The sequence below is a fragment of the Pogona vitticeps genome, chromosome 10 (assembly GCF_051106095.1).
Source record: "Pogona vitticeps strain Pit_001003342236 chromosome 10, PviZW2.1, whole genome shotgun sequence".
NCBI classification, from domain to species: domain Eukaryota; kingdom Metazoa; phylum Chordata; class Lepidosauria; order Squamata; family Agamidae; genus Pogona; species Pogona vitticeps.
The window spans coordinates 15,146,485-15,173,710 of NC_135792.1; the positions used below are offsets into that span (position 1 = coordinate 15,146,485).

At 40.8% G+C, this 27,226-nt stretch overlaps 2 protein-coding genes across 2 annotated transcripts in view; both read right to left on the reverse strand.

Moving 5' to 3' along the window:
- The window catches only part of ACD (ACD shelterin complex subunit and telomerase recruitment factor), a 45,005-nt gene extending 26,882 nt beyond the window's left edge, over positions 1-18,123 (reverse strand). The window contains exons 1-5 of the mRNA XM_020811456.3: positions 17,918-18,123; positions 14,918-15,047; positions 12,174-12,298; positions 11,514-11,604; positions 4,420-4,499 (exon numbers count right to left, since the gene is read on the reverse strand). Of these exons, the coding sequence (XP_020667115.3) occupies positions 4,420-4,499; positions 11,514-11,604; positions 12,174-12,298; positions 14,918-15,047; positions 17,918-17,976 (485 nt within the window). The 5' untranslated portion in view covers positions 17,977-18,123. The remainder of the gene's footprint in view (positions 1-4,419; positions 4,500-11,513; positions 11,605-12,173; positions 12,299-14,917; positions 15,048-17,917) is intronic.
- Positions 18,124-26,999: 8,876 nt separating this feature from the next.
- Positions 27,000-27,226, reverse strand: part of ENKD1 (enkurin domain containing 1) — a 42,651-nt gene continuing 42,424 nt past the window's right edge. The window contains exon 8 of the mRNA XM_078380374.1: positions 27,000-27,131. The gene's annotated coding sequence lies outside the window, so the exon portion shown is untranslated. The remainder of the gene's footprint in view (positions 27,132-27,226) is intronic.

Here is a 27,226-nt window from a genome sequence, read left to right on the forward strand (position 1 = left end):
TTAAAAAATGACATCTTAGTATCTCAGATTTCGCCACAGTCAAAAGATCAAATAAGATGCCAGAGGAAAGATAGCATAGAAGTGAATAAAACAAAACAAAATTAAAATAAAATAAAAATCAGTGAAGCTTTTAAACAGAAAGTGATATGATAAACAATGAAGCGAATAAATATTACCAGGAAATCAAAAAACACATAAAATATAGAGACAAAATATTCTGGTCATGCAATGAAAAATGAAAAGTAAGAATTGATACAGCTTATTATTAAAAGTAAAATAAACAGAATAAAGGAGAAGAACTTATTGGCCAAAAAATCTTGGAGTCTTGTTTGGATGTGGCACAACATCACTATTCAGAGCTGACATGTCAAAATAATCACAATAGCCATGATGACATCCAGTCCTCAGCAAGAGAGGAAGAAGTACAGGGACTTCATTAGTTCATAACATGCAAAATTAAGAACTGACTGGAGCTTTGGAACTGATGGACAGTTAGCAAATAAATTCATGAAATTACTGTCCAGAACTGAATAGCTTTAGATATTATGTCCACTAAAAGTGGGGACTGCATGCATTCATGGGCCCAGAATGTTGTGTATATAGTCCTGATGCCCATGAACGAGTAAGAGATTTTGGGGAAGGACCCAGCATCTGCAGATGTGCAGATGCTAGACCATATAACTCCTGGACCCTCATGGAATAATAAGATTGCCCTGTTTAAAGGAGACTTCCTTCACTTTCTCACCACTCTCCCTTGTGAGTAGAACCCTTGTGAAGTGTGTGGAATGATTTAAGATAAAATAATGCAGTTATAGCCACTGTCGGAGATTAAGTAAGGCTGCAGCTGCTGAGTTAAAATTGGCAGATCAGAAGCCAAGCAGACTGAGAAAAAGTAATCATTGTAAAACACTAGTGAACAGCAGAATGTGTTAAAAGTAGTCTAATAAATAAATTACAAGAGAAAAAGTATAGGACATAGCAGTTAATGATAAACTGACTTCAGAAATTAATTCAAGGAAAGGAGCGATAAAGATTAATAGATTCAATGAAACATGTGAAGAATTTACAAAACTGTATTGTGTACGGGGAAGGGAAACAATGGGCAATGAATATATGTAATTTTGGAAGGATTTTGGGAGTAGATAAAGGGGAAGGAAAAGCATGATTATAAGCAAAACTATACAAATTATAATGGTCCCTATGGGGAGGGGTGTACTAGTATTTTGTGCTCATATACAGTTGTGTTCAAAATTATTCAACCCCCACTGAAATTGAATGTTTTGGCCATTTTGACATTGATTTTGATCATTCAGTCATCTTGCTTACATTTACATGAAAGAGGCACTTGTAGGTCAGAGAAATATAACCTTAAGTTTATAATGAAATAACCACAAATGTCTTTTCTGTGCTCACATCATTATTAGTTTTTATTCAACCCCCAAGTGACATTCAATCTTAGTACTTAGTACAACATCCTTTTACAGTTATAACAGCTTTTAAACGTGAAGCATAGCTTGACACAAGTGTCTTGCAGCGATCTACGGGTATCTTCGCCCATTCTTCATGGGCAAAAGCCTCCAGTTCAGTCAAATTCTTAGGCTTGCGCACTGCAACTGCTTTCTTTAAGTCCCACCAGAGTTTCTCAATCGGATTTAAGTCTGGTGACTGCGATGGCCACTCCAAAATGTTCCAGCCTTTCCTCTGCAACCATGCTCTAGTGGACTTGGAGGTATGCTTGGGATCATTGTCCTGTTGAAAGGTCCAACGTCTCCCAAGCCTCAGGTGTGTGACGGACTGCATCACATTTTCATCCAATATCTCCTGGTACTGAAGAGAATTCATGGTACCTTGTACACGCTGAAGCTTCCCTGTACCTGCAGAAGCAAAACAGCCCCAAAGCATTATTGACCCTCCGCCATGCTTCACAGTAGGCAAGGTGTTCTTTTCGTCATATGCCTTGTTCTTCCTCCTCCAAACATAGCGTTGATCCATGGGCCCAAACAGTTCTAATTTTGTTTCATCAGTCCACAGAACACTATCCCACAACTTTTGTGGTTTGCCCACATGACTTTTGGCATACTGCAGTCGACTCTTCTTATTCTTGGGAGACAGCAAGGGGGTGCGCCTGGGGGTTCTGGCATGGAGACCTTCATTACGCAGTGTGCGCCTTATTGTCTGAGCTGAAACTTCTATACCCACATCTGACAAATCTTTTTTCAGTTCCTCAGCAGTCACACGGGGACTTTTCACCACTCTACGCTTTAGGTAGCGCACAGCAGTCGAAGTCAGCATCTTCTTTCTTCCACGACCAGGTAGCATTTCAACAGTGCCCTTTGCCTTGAATCTGTGAATGATGCTTCCTATGGTGTCTCTTGGTATGTTTAACTTCTTTGCAATCTTCTTATAGCCATTGCCCTTCCTGTGAAGACAAATCACCTCTTCTCTTGTCTTCCTGGACCATTCTCTTGACTTCACCATGTTTGTAACCATACCAGTAAATGTCTAGAAGGAGCTGAGTATCACAGTCATTTTAAAGCTGCCTAATTGGTGCTTATTATGCTTGATTGGTGCTCGGTGACATCCACAGGTGTTTTCAATACCTGATCGAAAACACCTGAATGAACCTCTCTTCTTCAGAGTGGTAGTCTTTAAGGGGTTGAATAATTGTGGCAATGAAGAAACCACAAAAGAAACATTTACTACTGTATTACATAAACAATTGATGTTATTTTAGTTGCATTTGGTTCTTTAAAACGTCCTTGTAGGATTTCATTCTGAATACAATTCCAAATGTACACTATAGTCCCTAAACCCCTTTACAGCATTGGGGGTTGAATAATTTTGAACACAACTGTATTAAGTTTTATGTGTTATTGTGTTTCCATGAAAATAAGACATGGTTTTATATTAATTTTTGCTCCAAAAAACACATTAGAGCTTATTTTAGGGGATTTTTTCATGTACAACAATCTATATTTATTCAAATACAGTCATGTCATCTTCTGGATGCTGCACAATGGTGGAAGGCGGGGTTTCACTTAACTAGAGCTTATTTTTGGGGTAGGGCTTATATTACGAGCATCCTGAAAAATCATACTACGGCTTATTTTCAGGTTAGGTCTTATTTTCAGGGAAACAGTAGTAGTATATGTATTTTGGTTTATAATTTAAAAAATTACAAATTAAAAAGGGAAGAGATCTTATACCAAACAATCAGAAAGACAGCTTATATCCCAGAGGACAGGCCAGGGGACTTGTGGTCATGGGTAACTGGAACCTTTGAAATGTCTCGACAATGTAAGAAGGAATATACTATACTATAGTAATAGTGGCCCAGCTTTATCTGTTTAAATGCTGTCTGCATTGCTGCACAAAGAAAGCTAAAAGTGTAATGAATAAAGAAAGGATGTAACACATTTTGTTTAAGCTGGAGGAAGAAAAGAGGCTTATAATGATGCTGTTGAAGTGTTTATGAAAAGTGAAACTGGAATGTTCTCCTATAGGACAGAGGTCCCCAACCCCCAGTCTGCGGCCCAGTGCCGGTCCATGGCCTGAGCCGGACCAAGCCTCCGAGACAGACCTCCCGGCCCACCCACCCCTGCACACACCCTACACAGCCCGTTTGCACCTGTGTACGTGCTCCAGCATGCCGCTGTTTCCACATGTGCACGAGCACGCGTGTGCAGACAAGTGCTGTGCCACCAGTTGTGCATGCGCATGGGCACATGCATGCTCGTGTGAGAGCATGCGCACTTGTTCGCTCATGCACACGAGCACGGGGGGGTGCCCCACCTTCTCCAGCCGGTCCGCAGACCGAAAAAGGTTGGGGACCACTGCATAGGACACACCCCTCCACAAGTGCGACATGCCCACTGTGCATGCGTGTCAGGGGGGGCGGAGATCCATGTCCGCGTCCCAGTTAAAGGAAGCCCACAGACCAGCACCAGGCCATGGACCAGGGGTTGGGGACTCCTGCTATAGGGACAAAAGGGAGAAAACTTGAGGTACATAACCATTTCTGTTTTTTAATGCTAATAGTTACTGATCGCTACTTTACAAGTTTGCATAATGTATGTGGCAAGAAAGAGATAAGGAAGTAAGTCACAGACTGGAGAGTTCTAGTTGCTTGTAGATGTTTCAAGGCTACATTATGGAACAAAATTACTAGGACAAATGCCTTTACCATTGTTTCACCTTTCTAGGTATAAAAACAGGAAACTGCACTGCTAGAAATGTTTTGGATTTTTTTCTGAGGAATTTCTTATTGCTGCCTTGCAAGACAGGAAACAACTTTCACTACAATATTTTGGATTTATTTTCTCTTGCTTTAGCACAAGAAAGGAATCTAGCAATCTGTGACCCCCCCCCCCCAATACATCCCAACATCAAAATCATACTTGGAGAAATTAAACTTCTCACCAATCATGCTGCTTTGTTGCCTGCCTGTTCAAGGGCATCACTCGGAAGCAATCTAGTATGATGTAGAATTCACAATCTTCCTGAAAATAGAAAGGACACGCAGTTAGGCACACTCTGCCTAGACAAGGACTGAGTCCCAAATAAGACAATCCATGTTCTCTGTGTGATGGATGCAATAGTACTGAAAAATATTGTGGGGAAAACTGGCAGGGCCCAGATTGAAACCCAACAGTCCTATTCCAGAATTCTTCTAATTTTAACTTTTTTATGCCCCTCCACTATGTAGTTAAGGGGACCAGACCTTAAAGACAAAGGTCAGGTTTCTTTTTGGATGAAACCTTTTGCATAACAATGTTAGTGCGATTGGCTTGATAGTTACAGAGTTTCTGCAAGTATGCAGGCAAAACCTCCTTGTACAAATATAACTTGGTTGATTGGAATAGTGATTTTTGCAGAAGCACTATTTTGGGACTGAAAAAGGACCCTTTCTACTCCTCTTTAAATAGAACACTAGCATGCAGCGAGAGCTTCTTAAATAAAAAGCAGGAACTAGTCTCCTGTGGCTGAAGTCAACTTGCTGTCTGAGGCCAAGCAGTAAATTGTGCACTGTCTCCCCTTATTTCAAGGCTAGTCAAGTTGTTTTGGAACCATAGGGAAAATTACACAATTACACCATCCCCTCCTGACAGGAAAAATATAACAGCAAATAATTTGTTGTGCTTTCACGACGCCCACAAACCAGCCACCTCCATTTGTTTCACTGTGTTGTTGCCAGTTCTTTAGCTACTCAGGTGAGGAGAGAGTCAAGAGGTGGGGGTGGGAAGAGTTGCCATATTTTTTAAAAATACCCTTTATTAGTTTTTCACTCTATCTACATTTAATTTGTGCTTGTCAAACATTGTGTTACATGATTTGCTTACAATTATTTGTTTGCCATATCTTAAATCAGCACCACAAACATGGCTGAATACTGAAAGATTCAAACCCAGACAAGAGTTAAGCCCTCAAAAACCCTGTCTGATTTGGTTCATTCCTTGTTTTCCTTCCTTGAATTTGAAGAAACCCATTAACTTGGGTGAATTCCTATTAAAAAACATAAAATCAAACTAAAGGCCTCCTGAATCTTCCTGACACAGCCTCACCTCGGCAGCCCCTGTCCCCTGTTGAGGCCTCACATAAATCCTCTCAGCAAAACACCACACCAGACCACCAGGACAACAACAGGCCTATTTCTGAGATTCAAAAGCCATTTCAAGTTAGGTTTGGCTATCAGAGTCATGAACCTCAGCCTGGATAAGTAATTTGTCCACAAAAGGACAATAAAGGGGACGGATCAGTGATTATATTTTATTTTCATCCTGCTTCTCCTCCAACAAAATCCCTATTAAGTCTTTGTTCCTTCTGGACTATGTAAGATCCCATTAACGGCCATGCGCAGCACCATCTACAAGATGGCATGGCCTCTCAACACCAGCTACAATGGATGGATGCTTCACATCAGCCAGAGGCGACTGCAACCTGAGGAGACATCTTCTTGCACGCTCGCCAGGTAAAAATAAAACAATTTGACTAGTTTAGTGCAATTAGCTATCTCTACTTGGTGAATAAACCAAATGATAACCTCCAACTTGTGCTTGACTAGAGGCTGCTATGCTTCCGTCTTCTCTCTCTCCACACCCATAAGCCAAACAAGAAACGGGAGCGGGCGCACATCGGGGGAGGGGGAGGGGCCGTCGCAGAACAACTGCCAACCTTTCCGTCTTCCCAGCAGGGATGTAAAAAATCCAACCCCACGACAAACCTGCTCAAGACAACATCCTCAAGAGGACTCCTGTCACCTCTCACAGACATGTACCATCCATTCCTGGACTTTTTAAAATAGTTTTTCTGCAGTATCCATAGAGGAGTTGTGCTAAGCCTGAAGAAGAGGAATTTTATCGACAAAAGCTGGAAATTTCTTTAATTTTTAGTGGTCCTTATAAAAAGTATCACCTACTCTTACATTTGTGTAATCTTGGGAACTACATGGCATTTTCTTTGTTCAGAACTGACTGAGAAACAGTGGCTTGCTCAAGTGTATGTTATATTCACAATGGAAGAGAGATCTGAATATAAATTTCTGACATTAAAAGCACCCTCTACTCTAAAAGCTTTGCATTTTAGGTATAGCTTAGTCAACTTTTTAAAAAGAGACTGAAGGTTTCCTGGCCCTGCAGCCCCCTGACAAGGGTAGCTACTCCACTTTGATGTCATCCTGTTGACCAAAAAAGGCCATTTTTATTCAAGCAATCTTTTGGTTTCTAAGCTAATGTGCTTGTTGTAATATATGTTTGTCTTTAAATCTCTTAAAGATTTCTTGTGTGAACCACGGTGAATAAAAATAAATGATTTTTTAAAAAATCAAATTGATTTAAATTGCAATTTAAATTTTAAATCCAATTTTTGATTTAAATTGTCCAAAAACTTTTAAACTGTGAGTTAAATTATGATTTATATTCAATTTGATTTCAAGCAAATCCACTCTGCTGTGTTAAAAAACCTGCTTTGTGATTCAATTACAATTCTGTATATAATAATTTTAACCACCATATTTATCTCTTATTTATATGGAAAGTCATGTTTACAAATTTAATATATTACTGCTAATTTTAAAATTAATTAATTAATTAAATTAACACCCTTGTGACCCTAGGAGAAAAACATCCACAGAATGTTGCACTCTTATTTTGCTGCACTTATTTCCACAGCCATATATTTCCAAAGGTGGTGTTTAAACAGTGTTTGAGAGCAAACAGCAGCCAAGAAGGAAATTATTTCAATAGGAAATCAGTGCTAGGGCTCAATGAAAACTGAGGTCCTGTGATTTTAATTCAAAATGTTAGGCATGCTTTTTCTAAAATGACAGCATTCTTCAAATACCTGAAAGGTAATCATACAGAGGAGGATCTGTTCTTGATCAGCCCAGAGTGCTGGACACGTAATAATAGGCTCAAGTTACAGGAAGCCATATTTAGGCTGAATAATAGGAAAAACTTAACTATTAGAGCAGTATGACAATGGAACCTATTACCATTGTGGTGAGTGCTCCAATGCTGGAAGCATTCAAGAGAAAATTGGATAGCCATCTGTCAGATCTGCTTTGATTTATATTCCTTGCATATGGATTTGGATTTCTTGAATTTGTATCCCTTGATTTGAGCATGGGGTTGGACCTGATGGTCTTATAGGCCCTTTCCAACTCAATTATTCTATGATCCCTACCGCTCTTTTAGCCCTGTATGACACCTGAAAAGGACATAAAATTGCCAACACTCATGCATTCTGTGTGCCAGATGTCTCCCAATAATACCATTTTTCCTTTACAAGTACAGTGGTGCCTTGCTCAGCGATGTTAATCGGTGCAGCAAAAATCGCCGCTAACCGAAAACATCGCTAAGCGATTTTTAAAAGCCCATAGGAATGCATTGAAACCCCTTCAATGTGTTCCTATGGGCAAAAAACGTACCTTTAAGGGAAAATCCTCCATATGGTGGCCATTTTCGCTGCCTGGTATGCGAAGAATCCGTCCCAAAACACAGCGGGCGGCCATGTTTTTTTTCCAGCGGCCATTTTGGAACCGCCGATCAGCTGTAGGAGAAAGATCGCTATGCAATAATCGGTAAGCAAAACAGCTTACCAATCATCACAAAGCGATTTTTTCCTATTTAAAACATCGCAATGCAATCGCTTTTTCGATTGCAAATTCTTCGCTGCTAAGCGGTTTAGTCGTTAAACGGGGTGCTCGTTAAGCGAGGCACCACTGAATTCCATGTCATTTCCTCCTTCCATACTGTGTGTGTATCCTTTTTGAAATGACCTGCATGTATTAAAAACAATCAACTTCATAGGACCAAAATATATCTCCCAGTCATCTCCCCACACCTACAAACTGTGGCAAGTTATCAGTTTTGGACAACAACTGGCATGGCCATCTAGTAAAAGTATTTTTTCCAAGATGTGATGGTATCTTACCCAAGACTTCTTCAAGTTAAATAAACTCAAATGGATATAGCCATAAGCAAAAAAAAAAAAAAAAAAAAAAAAAAAAAAACTGATAGTGAGCAAATGGCTTTACGGCCAATTCATTTAATGTCACGCAATGGCCAGAATTCTATTGCTGTTCGCATAAGATTTGCTCACATTAGGCTTGCATAGCTTGCTGCAGCTAACTGCAGCTAACTGCAGCTAACTGACAAGATGCTAGGACATATCTTAATAGCACAATGAGAGAATGACTATGCATACAACCAATATGTGTCCCACCACCTCATTAACCAATACAACTTATACAGACTTTATGCAAACACCAGCAGAATTCTGGCTATTATTTCACTCTAACTTATTACAGGTATCTCACATATATTACTCTCACTATTAAAACAGAATGCTCATTAATAAAGCTAACCTGATAGCTTTGAAGGAAAAGCGCTAAAGATATAAGAAAGGGATAATCTTCTGAGATCTGAGGCTGCATATCCTCTTCTCTGGACCTTGAAAAGTTGCACCCACTCCCACAAACCTTATCTCCCCAATTTCTCCTAATAAAAATGGAGGGGTATTAGGAAAGTCTCCTTGCAAATTCTAGTCCCAAAAGAATTGTTGTAATTTGGGGCTAAAAGGCCAGGGGCAGGGCTCAAAGCATGACCAAATTTAACCTCATGGCCCCAAAGAGCAAAGAAAACTAATCTAACTCTTCTTTAAAAAAATTAAAGAGTTCTGGGGTGTGTGGGAGTATTGGTGTCTCTTCAAGGGTGCTGGGAGGGTGCCCATCCCTATCTTATAGCATTATTGAGAATTATTACAGCCAACGGAAATGGACTCCTGGCCTCAATTCATTGTTTCACTGTTACTTGGAATCTCTACTATCAGTCTATCTTAACCCTGTCTTGAAGTTTGTTGTTCTGCATCTTCAAATCAGAACTGACTTATACCTACCAAACATAAATTCATGTTTCATAGCTGGGACTTTTAGTAATTTTAATTTAAAATAATTTCTATCTTCAGATCTCATTTCCTATTACAATATTCAAATATCCACAATATCCACATATAAAGATATTGGACATATCACATAATTTCCACAACTATGTAAATACAGTGGTGCCTCGCTTAACGAGTGCACCGTTTAACGAAAAATCCATATAGCGATCCCTTTTTGGGGATCGCTATACGGATCAGCCCCAATCGCCGCACTTGCTTTGCGACGATTGGGGCTCCGGCGGCCATTTTGGAGCCGCCGAACAGCTGATCGGCGGCTCCAAAATGGCCGCCGCATGACCCGAAATGGCCCCTATCAGCGTTTTCGCGCCCTCCCCTTGCTTACGGAGGTCGCGAAAACGCTGCGGGGGGGCATTTCGGGTCATCCGTGGTCATTAAAATGGCCGCGGATGGCCCGAAATGCCCCCCCGCAGCGTTTTCGCGACCTCCGTAAGCAAGGGGAGGGCGCGAAAACGCTGATAGGGGCCATTTCGGGTCATCCGGCGGCCATTTTGGAGCCGCCGATCAGCTGATCGGCGGCTCCAAAATGGCCGCCGGACGCAAAAACATCGCTGGAGGGGTAAGTTTGCACACTTATTGGAACGCATTAAACTAAGTTTAATGCGTTCCAATAGGTTTTACTTACCCGCACAGCGATGTTTTCGTATAGCGAAGGTTAATCCGGAACGGATTAACCTCGCTATACGGGGCACCACTGTACCACTTTTCCAATATAACAATAAAGAACACCTATCCATTTGCAAGAATTTCATAGATCATTTATAATTTGAAGTCCAAGATTACCTCAAATCCCCTGAAATATCACTATGGCCAAATCTTTGTCTACAGTAAACAAGCAATTTCTCACAAGAAATTCTTAAAAAATTTTATTTGTTATTTCAGGTGTTTAGGACTCTTGCAGTAATATACAGCCTTGCCAAGTGTTGCAAAAAATAGTAACAAATGAAAATAATGAATGACAGAAGAACTTTATTGCATAGAATCATAGAGTTGGACTGGCCATCAAGTCCAACTCCCTGTTCAATGCAGGAATCGAAATGAAAGCATATCTAATGCCTAATTTTCTCATGAATGCCTCCAACATTGGAGCACTGGTTCCAATGATGTACAGTCCTAACAGTCAGGAAGTTTACATTGCTATAATTATTTTCTCAAATCATTTTAATCTTCACCTTCATTTTAACAGTCATGAAAATATGATTCTGAAGTATACATGTGTAAAAAAGTATAATATTTCTGATCTATGTAAGATGTTTAAACAGCAGAACACTTCTTAAGGATAAGTGATACACATCACTTAATTTTACCTCCAACCAATGCACCTTATTTCCAGAACAGCACTGACAAAAAAACTGAGATTATACTCCCTCTTTATAGTTAAAAATAATTAGAGATAGTGTGCTTCTCAGGAGTTAGACATCTGCTTGAATTCTCTCACCCAGAAAGTTCAACTGATATATTACTGTCTGTCCTTCCCTCAGTACTGTATTAATATATTTCAGTCAACCATCCTGTTCAAAAGCCATACTGGGATGGCTTTGCTTCCTATTACAGTGGTGCCTCGCATAGCGATCGCTCTGTTTAGCGCCGAAATCGCTTTGCGATGAAGATTCTGCGATGGCTTTTGCAATGTTCCCTATGGGGTATTTTCGCTTTGCGATGACCGACCATTTTCGCACAGCTGATTGGTGGTTTCAAAATGGCTGCCCGGAAAAAACATGGCCGCTCGCTGTTTTCTGGGACGGATTCCTCGCTTAAGAGGCACCAGAAATGGCCACGCTATGGAGGATCTTTGCTGAACGGTGAGTTTTAAGCCCATAGGAACGCATTAATCTATGGGGTTTTTTATTTCGCATTGCGACGTTTTCGTTCAACAGCGATTTTGCTGGAACGAATTAACGTCGCAATGCGAGGCACCACTGTACATCTGGGGCAAAGTCCCATAGCAGACATCAGAATTTCTTAAAACCAAAACCACCAAGATCACTCGGAAAAAAGACAATGAACATCGGCATTTTTTCTCATAAATTACGTATTAAATATAGTGTATGCCTTACCATTTTTGATGCCTCTTTAAAGCATACTCTGTAGTTCTGGAGGATGATGAACTGACCAACGAGACCAGAAAATCCAGACTGTGGTACACCACTAAGAAAGAGATAGAGAGAAAAGTCAATGGATAAAGAAATCTTCAAATGATTGCTGGGCATAGTGTTCACCAAGTTCCTGTAATCCACAAATGCTTAGGATCAACTAATTTTGCTGTTTTAGACCAATGTTAAATTCCTATGGACTTTTTTGACTAATTTTTAGCTTGCTTTGACATTTCTGTAATACTGTCATGCCTTTTTAAATTGGCATGTTTTGACAGATAAGGCAACCAATCTGTTAGTCACCAAGCTTGCTCCATCTTCTAGCTGAAATTCTGTTGCTTAGCATAAATCACAACTATACAATGTCCATTTGAATCAATGGAACTTATGGAGGAGTTGACCAACCAAATCTCCACTGATTCATTGTGACTTATACACTAAGCAACAGGATTTCAGCCAGAGGAGACACATGGTCTTAAGTGCAGAAGAAATGAGAAAGCACTGTCTCAACTTTTCTTCTCTGACAGTTCCCTTACAAAAGAAATTTAGCCAAACTAGATGAGTTGCCAGTTATAGAACTTTTTCCACGTCAATCAGAAATCTAAATCAAACCTTAAAACTTACCATGTTGGCATCTGAGCAGCATGGGCTGTAATAACAGTTTGGATATAATGGTGTCCATCCCCAATGCAGAGAATAGCTGCTGGGCACTCTTCATCATGACTGAGAGCACTTGCATCATTTAAAACCTAGTGGTAAATTGGGGGAATAAAGTACGAAGTAAGAGCAAGCATTTACAACAAAAAAAGGACAAAGAAGAACCAAATGAGTCCAGAATCTCTAATTCCATGATGAAGAAAATAAGGAAGATTTGCAGATTTAAAATGCAGTTTTAACTAGCCACTGACAGCTGAACTTATGTCGCATCCAAACACCACACAGGTTAAGCTGCTGGAAATTACTTAGGACTACAATCACGCAAACTATGGCAAGTCCTTAAAAATATGTTAGTGCATGGCCACCTTATCTACCTCCTGAGAAATCTATATGTGGGACAGGAAGCAACAGTTAGAACTGGCTATGGAACAACTGACTGGTTCAGAATTGGGAAAGGAATACAAAAAGAATGTATATTGTCTCCCTGCTTATTTAACTTATATGCAGAATACAACATGCAAAAGGCCAGACTAGAGGAATCCCAAACCGGAATTAAGATTGCCAGAAGAAATATCAACAACATCCGATATGCAGATGATACCACTCTGATGGCAGAAAGTGAAGAGGAATTAAGGAACCTCTTACTTAGGGTGAAAGAGGAGAGCGCAAAAAATGGTCTGAAGCTCAACTTCAAGAAAACTAAGATCATAGCTACTGGTCCCATCACCTCCTGGAAAATAGAAGGGGAAGATATGGAGGCAGTGACAGATTTTACTTTCTTGGGCTTCATGATCACTGCAGATGGTGAAAGTAAGCCACAAAATTAAAAGACTCCTCGACAGCATCTTAAAAAGCAGAGACATTACCTTGCCGACAAAGGTCCGCATCATCAAAGCTATGGTTTTTCCAATAGCGATGTATGGAAGTGAGAGCTGGACCACAAAGAAGACTGACCGCTGAAGAATTGATGCTTTTGAATTGTGGTGCTGGAGGAGGCTCTTGAGAGTCCCCTGGACTGCCAGGAGATCAAACCTATCAATTCTAAAGGAAATCAACTCTTAGTGCTCGCTGGAAGGACAGATCCTGAAGCTGAGGCTCCAATACTTTGGCCACATGATAAAAAGAGAAGACTCCCTGGAAAAGACCCTGATGTTAGGAATGTGTGAAGGAAAGAGGAGAAGGGGACGACAGAGGATGAGATGGCTGGACAGTGTCACCGAAGCTACCAACATGAATTTGACCAAACTCCGGGAGGCAGTGAAAGACAGGAGGGCCTGGTGTGCTCTGGTCCATGGGGTCACGAAGAGTCGGACACGACTTAACGACTAAACAACAACAACAGTCACATTGTCTTAACTTTGTGCTGTCATAGTGGCTGTGCTATAATTAATCTAGCCAATCAGTCAGTGGAAACAATAAGGAACACCGACAGCAAGCCACATACTAAGCAGAAATCCTGATTATCACCACTGTTCAAGAGGTGGCACAGAGTGCCTCATCCTCTTCCCCAATAATAAGCATAATCAATTATGGCCACATTACAGGATTACTCTTCAACTAGTATGATGATATGATGGTTAGAGTGTTGGACAAGAACTGGTAAGAACCCATTTCAAATCCTTGCTTAGCCGTAAAGCATAATGATAAATCTTGAGCCCATCATTCTTTCTCAATTTAACCTACCATGCAGAAGTGTTTCAAGCAAAAACAAAGAAAACATATGCTCATTTAAAATAAAGGTGGAAACCAGATAAGTTTTTACATCATTTCACCTAGTGTAGAGAAACAGAACTTACCAGTAGTAATCTGGTCATCTTAACAACACATACCTTAAGATCCATGAAATGGATCTGTAAGTAGTGCTTTTCCAAACCAAAAAGAACCTGGGAAGAGCCATAGGCAATAAGGGATATAAGTTGGTTCTCTCACTTTCTGAAATATTTGGATCACCCTCCCAGAATACAGGAGGAAAGCAGTGAGTATGTAACCTATCAGGACAGTTATGGGTGCATCCTTTCATTTCACTGGGAAGGGATTTGTCCTCTGTGTCAACGTTGTACAGTATTTCCAGTTCAAAGAACAGCAAAAGTAGTGGGGGTGGGGTATGAATGGAAAAAAGTACAGTGGTGCCCCGTATATACGAAAACATCGCTGTGCGGGTAAGAAAGCCTATTGGAACGCATTAAACTTAGTTTAATGCGTTCCAATAAGCGTCCAAACTTACCCCTCCAGCGATGTTTTTGCGTCCGGCGGCCATTTTGGAGCCGCCGATCAGCTGATCGGCAGCTCCAAAATGGCCGCCGGATGACCCGAAATGGCCCCTATCAGTGTTTTCGCGCCCTCCCCTTGCTTACGGAGGTCGCGAAAACGCTGCGGGGGGGGGCATTTCGGGCCATCCGCGGCCATTTTGGAGCCACCGATCAGCTGTTCGGCGGCTCCAAAATGGCCGCCGGACGCCCCAATCGTCGCAAAGCGAGTGCGGCGATTGGGGCAGATGCGTATAGCGATCCCCAAAAAGGGATCGCTATACGGATTCTTCGTTAAACGGTGCGCTCGTTAAGCGAGGCACCACTGCAGTTTGGATGCAAAATGTGAAAAGACTCAGAAAGAAATGTGATGATAACAGACTTCAGCAGGCTCAACCGCACAATCTAGACGCCCACAAAAAGAGTTCCTTATCCACTGCTATTGAGAAAGTCATGTCAACCTACCTTCAGAACATGTCCAACCTGCCCATCTTTTTGGGGTTCTGGCTCCTTGTACTCCAGCAGAAGAGTCACAATCCAAGGGTCCAAGTAGCTGGGTTTGCCTCTGTTTGTTTGGCTATCTTCGCTGTCTAAACTGTGAAAAAGCAATTTGTGAGGTCAGAACACTGAAAAAGCAGGGATGAATTGTAGAAGGAACACTGTTGGGGATACCACAGAGATTGTACATTTACCTTGTTACCACAACTCTGGCTGCTTCTTTCTATAAGTAACTATCATGGAAATTTAAAGGCATAAACATAAGATTTCTAGAAGATTAATTAGCTTCCAGATTGACCACAGTTTCCAAAGAAGTAGCCACAGTAGCCTATTTCAGCATGTTGACAAAAGGAAAGAAAAATGTGAATGGCAAAGTATTGCAGCAATTAATAGTGTTATTGCAGTGTGAGCTTTCATGGCTCAAAAGCACCTTCCTCAAATACAAAACCAGAACAGGACCTCAGGATTTCCACTTCCTCAGATTAAGTGAAAATTAGGATCTCAGACCCTGAAAACAGAATCCCTTTTAATTCAGCAATGTTTTACTTATCAGTATTATTCAAATCTGAAATTACTGAGTTGTTGTGCTTCACTGTCAACGCTGGGACCAGCCAATGGAATTTGATTTTCCTACAATCTGAATGAAGAACTTGCTTGGGCATGTTCTATCATCTTAACAAATAGCAATATAAGAACCTCCCCAAAATTCTTAGAATTAAACTTAAAGAAATGTGTGATATATTTGGTAAAGATATTGATTTTAATGCCAAAATTGCTTTATTGTCAATTTTTGATAACACAGATTTGGACCATCAGTCAAAAGAATTAATCACTAATTTTATGACAGGTGCTAGATTTTGGAAAGACAAGAATGATATTAAAATTGAAGACTGGTATTGTGAAGTATGGGACATAGCATTAAATGATAAATTGACTATGGAACTTAAAATAAAAAGAGGGGAAATAAGTTGTAACAATTTCTATGATATTTGGGGTAAATTTGTGGAATTTGTGTTAGTGAAAGGAAGGGGGAAAGCCTCTAAAGAATACTCAATACAATTTTGGAGAGGTAATATGTAAAAAAAATTATTATAGTAAATAGAGTCCCGTGGGTATGGCGTGCACGTTGGAATTTAGTTTATAATAAGCACTATTACTTGTAATTTTTTTTGTATTTCTGATGTTATATATGTTTTTTTCCTGTATTTTTTGTATAAAATAAAATTAAAAAATTTTTTAAAAAAGAATTGAACTTAAAGAAGTATTAGTTTTTGTTTTTGCTTTTGTAGAGTGGATGTAGCTGTATTGGTTTTTAGTGTCTGTTTTAAACTGAACTGTTTTAATTGATCTTGGAAGCCGCCCAGAGACTCTTGCAGAGTGCGGGCGGCATACAAATCGAATAAATAAATAAATAAAATTAGTAGAGAAAGGGTTAAATACAATAAGGAGCTGGATGAAAAAGATAAAAATACTATAAAGGAAATTTGGGGGCAGGAAGAGGGGATATCTTGGTTAAATGGAAATTTGGACAAAGAAGTTAACCAGAATAGTAGGAGAAATTAGACAATTGACAAAATTTTAGGAGATTATAGGGCAAAGACAAATTCAGGAGGAAGGAACCAAAATAAAGGGTACAGTTAGTGTAATTTATAAGATGTTAACACAAGCAGGATATGAAAGACTGATGAAAAATCAGTTGAAAGAGGAGTTAGAGGAAGAAGTCAAAAGTGAGGATTGGAATAAAATATGGTCATAACAATAAATCTATAAGGGTAAAAGTCTATAAGGGTAAAAAAAATTGTCACAAGGTTACATGGAGATGATACCTTACTCCAGCAAGACTGAATATAATTAATAAAAATGCACCATCTCAATGATGGAGATATAAAAAAGAAAAAGGGAGCTATATGCATATGTGGTGGACTTGTGAAATAAGGAAGAAAGAATGGGCACTGATTTTTAAAGAAATTAGAGAAATTACTGATATACCATAATATTCAAATATCACCAATTATTGCCGTATTAAATATAATTAAGAACAATCACATTAAAAAAAGAAGAGAAAGAGTTTATTATAGCGGTCACAGCAGCAAGACTAATATTTACAAAGAATTGAAAAAGTTATAAGCAAATTAATCTTGAAGATTGGTACAAAGAAATGTGGAGTTTAGCGATTAATGATAAACTAATGTGAAATGAAAGTAATAAGGAGAATGACAAAATATAACGATTTTTTAAAAGTATGGAATTTATATTTGAAGTACTGTATGTCTTTGTGAATGGGAACAGTCATAAACCAGCATAACAAGAATCAATGTACTGTAGTTTTGGAGTGGAATGGGGTGAAAAGGGATATTTCTGGTCACCTAGTCCCAAGGGTGAGGGTGGCACAGGAGGGGAATTGTAGGTGGGCTGTATTGAGGATTCAAACATTTTACGTTAGTGTTGTCATTATTAGCTTCATTTAATAAATTTTTTTTAAAAAAAACAGCAGTATAAACGTGACTCCTAGGAATCCAGGGCCTATTACTAAACTGCTTGATCTTTCCAAGCTGGCCCAGAGCTCACAGAATGGGAATCTCTGGCTTTCGTGCCTATAATTTCTAATGGCGCCAAGAAGCCCTGCCGCGTGCCTTCCCCGCGGGAGGGGGCGGGACGGAGGGGGGGGCTTTCCTTTTCTAGAGGAAACCAAGCATGCAGGTGTAGAAGAGGGTTACACAAGTTTTTCTTTCAATATTCGGGGACGGGGGTCAATTATGTTCTGTATATGGAACACCCTACAAGTCCACCCATAAGGAGTGCGATACTCTCTAGGCACCAACGTTCAGGGAAACAAGCCCCGCGGAAACAAACTGGGCTTACCTCCGAGACCAAGGGCAGTACCATAAAATCCCACCATGTGGTCTCCCCCCCCCCCCAAAAAAAAAATATCTGCTCGCCAGGCAACGCAACCTTATCAAAGCTCACCTCTCGGACCCCGGCTCCCTCCGCTCCTGCAAACGGTATCGCGACGGCCCCGGATTCATACCCGACGGTGCGGCCGAAGCCCCGGAGTCCAAACAAACCGAGCTGCCCCTCTCTTTCGGGCGGCGGGGAGGAGGAGGAGGACGAGGCGGCCTCTTGCCCACGTCCCTGGCCGGGCTCCTCTTTCTTGCCACCGGCGAGCAGGATCACCCCGTCGCCGATCTCAGAGGGCGGGCGGAAAGGGGGGGGCGGAGCGCGCGGTTCTTCCCGCCCGGAGCCCCGCCCGCCGCAGCCGGCAACTGAAGTTAACCACAGAGAGCGACGGGAAGCACCATCGCGGAGTCTCTCGACGACTCAAGATGTCGGACGGATGTCCGCTGCAAACGGGAGCCTCTCTTTCCCCCAAGCCGTTCACGCTTGTGCGCCTCTTCCCGCAGTTGCGCGCCCGCTCCCTGCCCCGTAGCCTTTTGTGTACAAACACGTGCCCTTTGCGCTGCCGCCGCCTCAATGCCTGCCGCGGAACTAGTTGGTGATGTGGGACTTCAGACCTGGCGGGACATTTGCACTACAACTCCCGTAATATTTTTATGCTAGCCGTGCTTGCTAGGACTTCTGGGATCTGAAGTCCACGAAAATTCACCATCCCCGCCCGCCTTAAAGGCTTTGCAAGCGGGACTAGAGGCTGCCGTCCTAAATGTCATGGTGGCTGTATTTATGGTCCCATCTGGAGGGTCCAGGGAAGAGGCGGCCACCATAGGGAACTCTTGGGTGGCGATGTCCGCACGATGTTGTTGGCCCTGGATATTTTTGTTTGCAGATCTGAGTAGATCCACCCTGGGGATTGGCGGTACAATTTGTTGCTAGGTGTCCTGGGATGCAGTGGGTCATCCAGAATGCTCCCTGAGGTCTCACTGCCAACACAGATTTCCCTTTTCCTTCTCTCCTCCATATCCTCTTCCCAGCTAACTACATTTTCTCTTCCCTTCCCTCTTTGTTTTACCTGTGTCATATTCCTGTTGTAATTCTTTCCTATTTTAATTATTTTTAACTTTTGTACCATAAAGGAAGCCACTGCCTTGAGTTTATGAGAGCTGTGCAGGGCTGTTAATGAACAGACGTTTCGGAGGTTCTTCGTTTATAGGGTTGCCATAAGTCAGAGGCACCTTGACAGCAAATCACAACAAAGTTTAAAATTAATTTGATATTGCACATTTTATTTGCCTCTATTTTTGCTTTAAAATTGGTTTGTGATTTTATAATGGCAATCATATTTTGTTGTTTTACTGTAATTTTGTCTATTTTAATTCCTATCAGCTGACCCACCAAGTATATTTCAGTTAAAAAGTAGCTTGATTTTAGGCATTCTTCAGTCTCAAGAGACTATGGTAACATGCTTTGAATAGAGGACTTGGAACAGCGTCTAGTGTGGCTGAGGAGGCCAATTCGAGAGTGACAATCCCTTCCACACTGAAGACAAATCCAATCTGTCCCCTGTCCAGCTCCCTGGTTTTGTTGGTTTCAGGACTGCCTCTTTGCCTCGGCTTGCTGGACAAGGGTCTCTTCAAATTGGGAGAGGCCATGATGCACCGCCTGCCTCCAAGCTGAACACTTAGATGTCAAGGTTTCCCATCTGTTGAGGTCCATTCCGTAGGCTTTCAGATCCCACTTGCAGATGTCCTTGTATCGCAGCTGTGGTCTCCCTCTGGGGCGATTTCCCTGCACTAATTCTCCATACAGGAGATATTTCGGAATCTGACCATCAGCCATTCTCACGACATGCCCGAGCCAACATAGATGTCACAGTAATGTATACATGCTAAAAATTCCAGCTCATTTTAGGACTATATTTGGAACTTTGTCCTGCCAGGTGATACCAAAAATGCGTCAGAGACAACGCATATGGAACATGTTCAGCTTCCTCTCCTGCCATGCACGTAGGGTCCAGGACTCATTGCAATACAGGAGTGTGCTCAGGACACAGGCTCTATAGACCTGGATCTTGGTACTGTATATGACCATCAGCTTCTTATAAAGCCATAGTCTCTTAGTGAGTCTAGAGAACACGGTAGCAAACATATACCACTTTGAGAGATAATTACATATAGAAAATAGAATCGAAATGGAAAAATGAATAAATAAATAAGGAAAGTATTCCAGGATATTCTCCCTTGATAATTCCTTATTACTTCATCCTATTTATGGACCATAAAGCAAGCTGACCGCCGAAGCATTGATGCTTTTGAATTGTGGTGCTGGAGGAGGCTCTTGAGAGTCCCCTGGACTGCAAGGAGAACAAACCTATCAATTCTAAAGGAAATCAACCCTGAGTGCTCACTGGAAGGACAGATCCTGAAGCTGAGGCTCCAATACTTTGACCATCTCATGAGAAGAGAAGACGCCTTGGAAAAGACCCTGATGTTGGGAAAGTGTGAAGGCAAGAGGAGGAGGGGACGACAGAGGATGAGATAGTTGGACAGTGTCATCGAAGCGACCAACATGAACTTGACCCAACTCCAGGAGGTAGTGGAAGACAGGAGGGCCTGGTGTGCTCTGGTCCATGGGGTCACGAAGAGTCGGAAACGACTAAACAACAACGATTTATGGTTATAATATTTTGCAGTTTCCATTTGGTTCCATTGCCACCATCTTGGGTTCTTAAGACTGCTGCCATCCTTTTATATTACGTTTTGTGGCTTAGGTGGGAGGATAGTTATCTTTTTATGTTTAACTTCACTACTGGAAACCACCCGGAGTAGTGGGTTGCCACTATTTGGCACAGTATAGAAATATAGTTAGTAAACAAACATACTAACTAGCTATTTCCACCTCTCTCTCTCTCTCTCTCTCTCTCTCTCTCTGTTTTTTTTTTTTTTTTTTTTTTTAATCCTGAGTGTCCTGGAGAAACTCTGTTCCAGCACTGAGTTGAAACTCATTTTACAGGCCTTGGAAGGCCAGGTTGTGAGCACAGTTTTGGCTGCAGTACAGCAGTTTAACCACTGTGCCACAAGGTTCCAAGAGCCATCCGGAAACCACTTGGGTCCATCAGCCTCCTAGGGTGGACTATCTTAATCAGTCGCCCACCACTGCCGTGGCTCCAAGTTCTAAATCCCACCAGATGATGATCTGTTCATGATAACAGAACTGCAGGGTACACATTGCCCCCCACCCCACCCCACCCCAGCAAGCAACAGAACTGCAGAGATTTCCTCCACACCCAGATCACCAACATCTACCCCAGTACAGAAAAACACATCTAAAGTGTGCCCTGCAGCATGGGGGGGGGGGGGGCAGAAACATTGTTTCCTTGTGCCCAGTTCCTTATTTGTACAAAAAAAATCAATAAATAGCCAGGAGCCCTTCTGGTTGTTAGACAAAGTCAAAGGCAAGAGGAAAAGAGGAAAAAAGAAATATGAGATGGATCGGCTGCATAAAAGAAGCCACAGCACTGAGTTTACAAGAGTTGAGCAGTGTATTGAGTATAGAATATTTTTGAGGTCATTCATTCATATGATTGCCATAAGTCAGAGATGACTTGAGGGCATTGAACAATGACATACCCTCCAGATATTTTGAACTATAATTCCAATTAGCCTCAACCAAACATAACTAATGTTGAGGAATTATGGGAGTCATGGCTCAAAACACGGAGAGACCTGGATTGCCCGTGACTGGTCTACACGCGGACAGAAGCTCTGCAGGTTTTCAGACAAGGCTTTTTAGCCATCCCTAGCTGAAGATGCCAGGGATTGAACCTGAGATTTTCTGTTTGGGCATAACATGCCACTGAGTTTCTCTCTTCCTATATTACCCTGAATTCCAGGGCCTGAAACAATCTGCCTCATTATATGACCCCACCCCAGCATGAAGACTGATGATAACTGGGTTACACAGATAATATTTCTGCAGCATACAAGGCAATATGGCAAGAATTTCTTAGTGATATTAGACATCTGCTAAATTGCTAATTTCAGGCAGGCAGATCTGACAGGGAGCTGATGCAGACTTGCTCAGCAACTGCCTGGTGGGGCAAGATAACCAGGAGACCTCCTGCATTTCACATACTTCACAGATAATAAGGTGCTTGGCAAGCCGCCGAGGTGAAACAGCCTTCACTGTGCTAGTGGTATGGGGGGGGGGGGAATTTCAGCCTGCGAAGTGGGGAGAAAAGCTCCTGGTGAGAAGTCAGTCCAGGGCAAACTGGTCTCTCTGTTCCCGTACCCTTGGAGTCAGCCGTTCAATATAGCACAAAGCAGCAGCAAAGGCTGTGTCAGGCCTTAAGAAGGCCAACAATTTCATGCATGATAATTTATATCTGCTTTGAAGCCATAAGGATGCTCACCCTGTAGCTATTATTTGTGCTAGTCTCTATCATAAGATTATGAAATTCTGTTGTTCATTTGTCCACAGGAATTTATAGCTGGTCTATGGTAAGCCACAGATCACACATTAAGATCAATCAGTATGTTGTTGTTAGGTGCAGGCAAGATTCTTTCAATTTATGGAGATCTTAGTAGGGCTTTCAAGGCACATGAGATGTTCACTGAGTGGTTTACTATTGCCAATTATTAGTGAGTTTACATGGCCAAGCAATGATTTGAACCTGGGTATCTTAAGTCCCAATCCAACACCGTATCTAATACATTACACTTGTCTCTCATCAGTACGCGGCCAAGGTTAAAACAATGTACAGTACTCATTATCACTGTGCAGGTACAGCTTCTCTCAGGAAACCAACATGATTCATCTCTGAATCCTATGACAGATTGATTCTCTTGGTAGAACCAGGAGTGATAGTTTTTCTACTAGATATACCCCAGTGCAGTTTAATTTTACCTGTAATGTATGATAAAACTTTAAATAGCATCTCTGCTGTCACAAAGGAACATATGTAACATTTTAAAATCAAAAGAATACAGATTTAGAGAAGGAGAGGAATCTCCACTACTTAAAATTAATTATGGGATAAGCCTGGAAGGCTAGTTACTGAAATATTTGAAGGTGAAACTCAACTTCTTCGCCCTCATCGTAGAGATTCATGGTAAACAGGCTTTTGTACCACAACAAGTCTTCTATTCCTTGCAAGCTAAATAAAATTAAAAACAGCAAAACATGCATTTTCATATAGTTAAACAAACACTTGCCAAATTTGTATTAAAAAGGCACATTTTCCAAGCTTGAAAAGTACCAGGAGCAAGAAAAGTATCCACACAACTGTTGTTGCCAGTTCCTGCAAATTTTATCCCTAGCCTTGTCAGACTGTAGATTCCTTTAAAGTGTAAAATCAAACAGAACCAAATAAGCATGTAATAAAACTGTGAGAAAAAATCTCTTTCATGTTAGAAAGCCCATTTTCAACCCCTGTAGTGGGTAGAAAAGCTTGGCAAATGTCAGTGTGACAGCAAAAAGATCTAAAGCCTTTGATCCAAAAATAAATAAAGGAATATCATCAAGCAAGTTTTTTTTTTATCTTAAGTCAAAATTCATGACGTTAAAGTAGGGCTGGGAGAGGGTCTGTTGACTCAAGTTTTTGAAGCTTTGCTATGGCATCTTTTTCCATTCCTATTTTTATAGGACTTGTGAGGAGTGGAGGCAAAAACTGGTCCTCAATTTTCCTTTGGGAATGAGGAAGAAGAAAATAGAAAGAGGTGGTTTCAACAAGTCTGAAACCTTAAGTGAAAACTGTATTATGGGTTTTCACTTGAAAAAGGTACAGTACTTTGTAGACTGCAGATCACTCAATTGCCTAGCCAGCCTGCCCAATAGTAAACTGGATGGGAGGTTCTGGGAACTGTAATTCACACTTTCTATTATTGTGGACTAGAGTCAGCTTCACTACATGTTAGCTTTAAATACAAGTTAGTCCAAAATAGTCCATCACCTCTTCTTCCTGCTCTTTCAGATCAGCTGTGGAACCCCTAGTACACCTGCCATTGCATCCAGAGACTTGATTGGTGGCAGCCCCTGCCCCAAGAGTTTGAATGAGAAAGCAGAAGAAAATGGAGAGTATTTTGAATGTATTAGATGTGAGAAGAAGCTGATATTCCGAGATCTGTGTGGCTGCTGCTTAGAAAAAATGCAGGATGGTTTAGTAAGAGGCTGAAGATGGAGATTTTGGATGAAAAACAATGTGTTTCCATCTCTGGAAAAGTATTCCAAAGTCACAATGGCATCAGTTGCAATGACTCGCTGAAAATCACTTTCCTATTATATCAGACCTCCCAGAGGCCAACCATGGCCAACCTAAGACATTTTGTTGCCTGAATCAAAGGACAAGATGGCATCACTTCTCACTCTACACATATATAAGCTGACTATGCAAGCTTACTGTTTCTATAATTGTCGAGACTGCAAGTGCTGCATCAGTAATAGTATTGAAATTGTGAAATAATTGGCCTGTTTTATGTGAAATGCTGCAATATTTCAATGTGACCAACAGGTGGCATTTGCTGATGTATCAAATTGCTGGACTGGTAACTTACTCCTGTAATTTACACAGGCAGCATCTCATTTACCTCACTAAACGACTAAACAACAATACCTTGATTATATTTCTGTAAGAGCCTCGTGGCGCAGTGGTTAAACCGCTGTACTGCAGCTAAAACTGTACTCACGACCTGGGGTTTAAATCCCAGGTAGCTGGCTCAAGGTTGACTCAGCCTTCTATCCTTCCGAGGTCGGTAAAATGAGTAGCCTGCATAATTAAATTGTAAACCGCCCAGAGAGTGCTTGAAGCATTATGGGGCGGTATATAAGCAGCACGCTTTGCTTTGCTTTGCTTAATACTTTAGTTAAGTTCTTGTACTAATTTACTTCAGTTCTTATTCTTTCATTTTGAAACACCATATTACATTTGTTAAAGGACTTATACATTTCATTAAGTTTTCATAATTATATTTTCAAAACATCATATTAAGTTTATCTAGTTACAATTTTGGGATATTCAATAGATGGAAAACAATAACACACATATCTATGTTTGTTTGCATATGCTTGTTCAATAAAAAGCAGAAAAAGTAGACTTAAATTTATTTATCTTGCATAGGACAAAGAACTTAAAGGATATTCAGAGGAAGAGAGTAAGTTGTACAAAGAGTAAAATATTTGTCTATGAACCTGCCACCTTACTGATGAATGTTTAATGGAAGTAACTGTTTAAGTCCTCTAAGAGAAACACATATATACACCTCAAGCTGTGAAGGAGGTGCTACTGTTATAAAAGCTGAAGAAACTTCACAAAGAAGAACTGGAACAGTATGAAACATTGCACACTCAAAACTTTAAAGCAAGAAACTTAACATTTAAACAATGCAGTATTCTGTGTGACTGAAATAGAATGTTTTCTGTCATTCACTTATGAAGTGTTTTACTCTGGAAAAGACAAAAATTAGAAGAAATTGAATAGTTCTAACAGCAAGGAAGAAGATAACACAAATAGGTATGGGCCATAATGCAAAATTCAACAAAAATATTTATCAACACAATCACCAAGTCTATGCTCCAACTATAGATGCTGATGAAGAAACCAAAACCTTTTACACAAGTATCCCGGAGGAAACTGATCACAGACTAAAACAGGCTGATAGGTTAATAATAGAATGGGTAAATAAAGCAAAGCAAAGTGTACTGTTTATATCCCACCCCACAGTGCTTAAAGCTCTCTTTTGACAGTTTACACTTCAGTCATGCAAGCTACACATTTCCAACCCCTCATCAGCAAACTGGGCACTCAGTTTACCAACCTCAGAAGGATGGAACGTTGAGTCAACCTGGAGCCAGCTACCTGAGTTTAGGATTGAACTCAGGTCACAAGCAGAGTCTTCAGTGCAGTACTGCAATTTAACCACTGTGCCATTAACCCAATATTTTGGGGAATTTGGCTTAAGTGTCAGAAATGAAACAGGAGTGACTCACGGAATTCTATGAAGTCAATCATTTATTTATTGTAACTATATGCTTCAGGCAACTGAACACATGAATATATGAATGTCAATAGATGGCCAAAGAGAAATGAAATAAACTACTTATTCAGAAGTAGAAGATGAAAGCTATATACTGAAGAATCATATAAATTATATGCAAGAATTACATATTACTTTGAAGAAAAATCCTGTGATGAAGAACTTGCAATTTTAGAAAGTAAAGTGTAGGCTGATCTCAAAGCAGAGGACTGGAAGAAATAAATCACTGGGGAAAGATGGGGTACCAGCACAACTACGTATTTGAAGCTACAGAGATGGAATCTATCAACACACAAAGAAGAATATGTGAACAAATATGGAAAACAAGGCAATGGCCCACATTCCCATAAACTGAATATGTTCAACATACATTTCAATCCCCAAAAAACACAAACAGTACAACAAAAATAAGACTAAACATTCATTTCCCACAAAAGCAAAGGGATACTTAAGATTTTGCAACAAAAATGTTTATCATAAATGGAACAATAAATGCCTGCTGTTCAAGCTGGCTTGAAAAATGAAAGAGGTACTAGAGGTCATGCTGAAAATATATGTTCACTGTTGCAGTGTACCAGACACTTTCAGAAAGTGACAGGCAAGCACATATTTTATTTCTGTATCTGTTCAATACAGATTATATAGAATGCTGGATTAAATTCAGAAGGGCAAGTGAAAAATGCCAGAACAACCACTAATAATTTAAAATATGCAGATGATACTATATTACTGGCAGAAAGCGGTGCTCACTTGAAATAACTACTAAAGAAGACCAAACGCATGACTACAGAAGAATACAACAACTATGATGTTGACAATGGAACAACAGAAATAGCTACTGCTCTGAACATAAACCAAGTGAAATAAATTTCAATTGTATTTCCAACTCTGGCTCTAAGGAAATTGTATGCATAGGACCAGATAAGTAACTGGGGAAAAATATGTCCACTTGATTCAGGTGGTTTTTTTCCTGGTGCCAAAAGGTGTTAGGTATTAGCCATGCAAATTATGTATGGGCCTCAAAGATTATAACATCCGTTTCCTCCACTACCTTACGCGTACTACTGGCAAGCCTCCTAGGCTCTTGTGCGAACGACAAGACCATCCAAAGGTTAGATGGGCACCAGCGTCAAGTGACCCGTCCGTCATGCCCTTGTTCTGCTCGTGTCTCCGAATAGGTTAGCTGCAGTCATTGTGCAATCGGAAGGAATCACACGTTTTTTGGAAGCCCAGCTTTCTTGATTGTCGCTTGTTTCGACCTAAACAACAAAGCAGGTGTCAGTTCCTTCCTGCAGCCAGTAAGCAAGTTTACAACCCCTGGCCCTGTTAATACGTAAATACGCGGCTCCGGAGC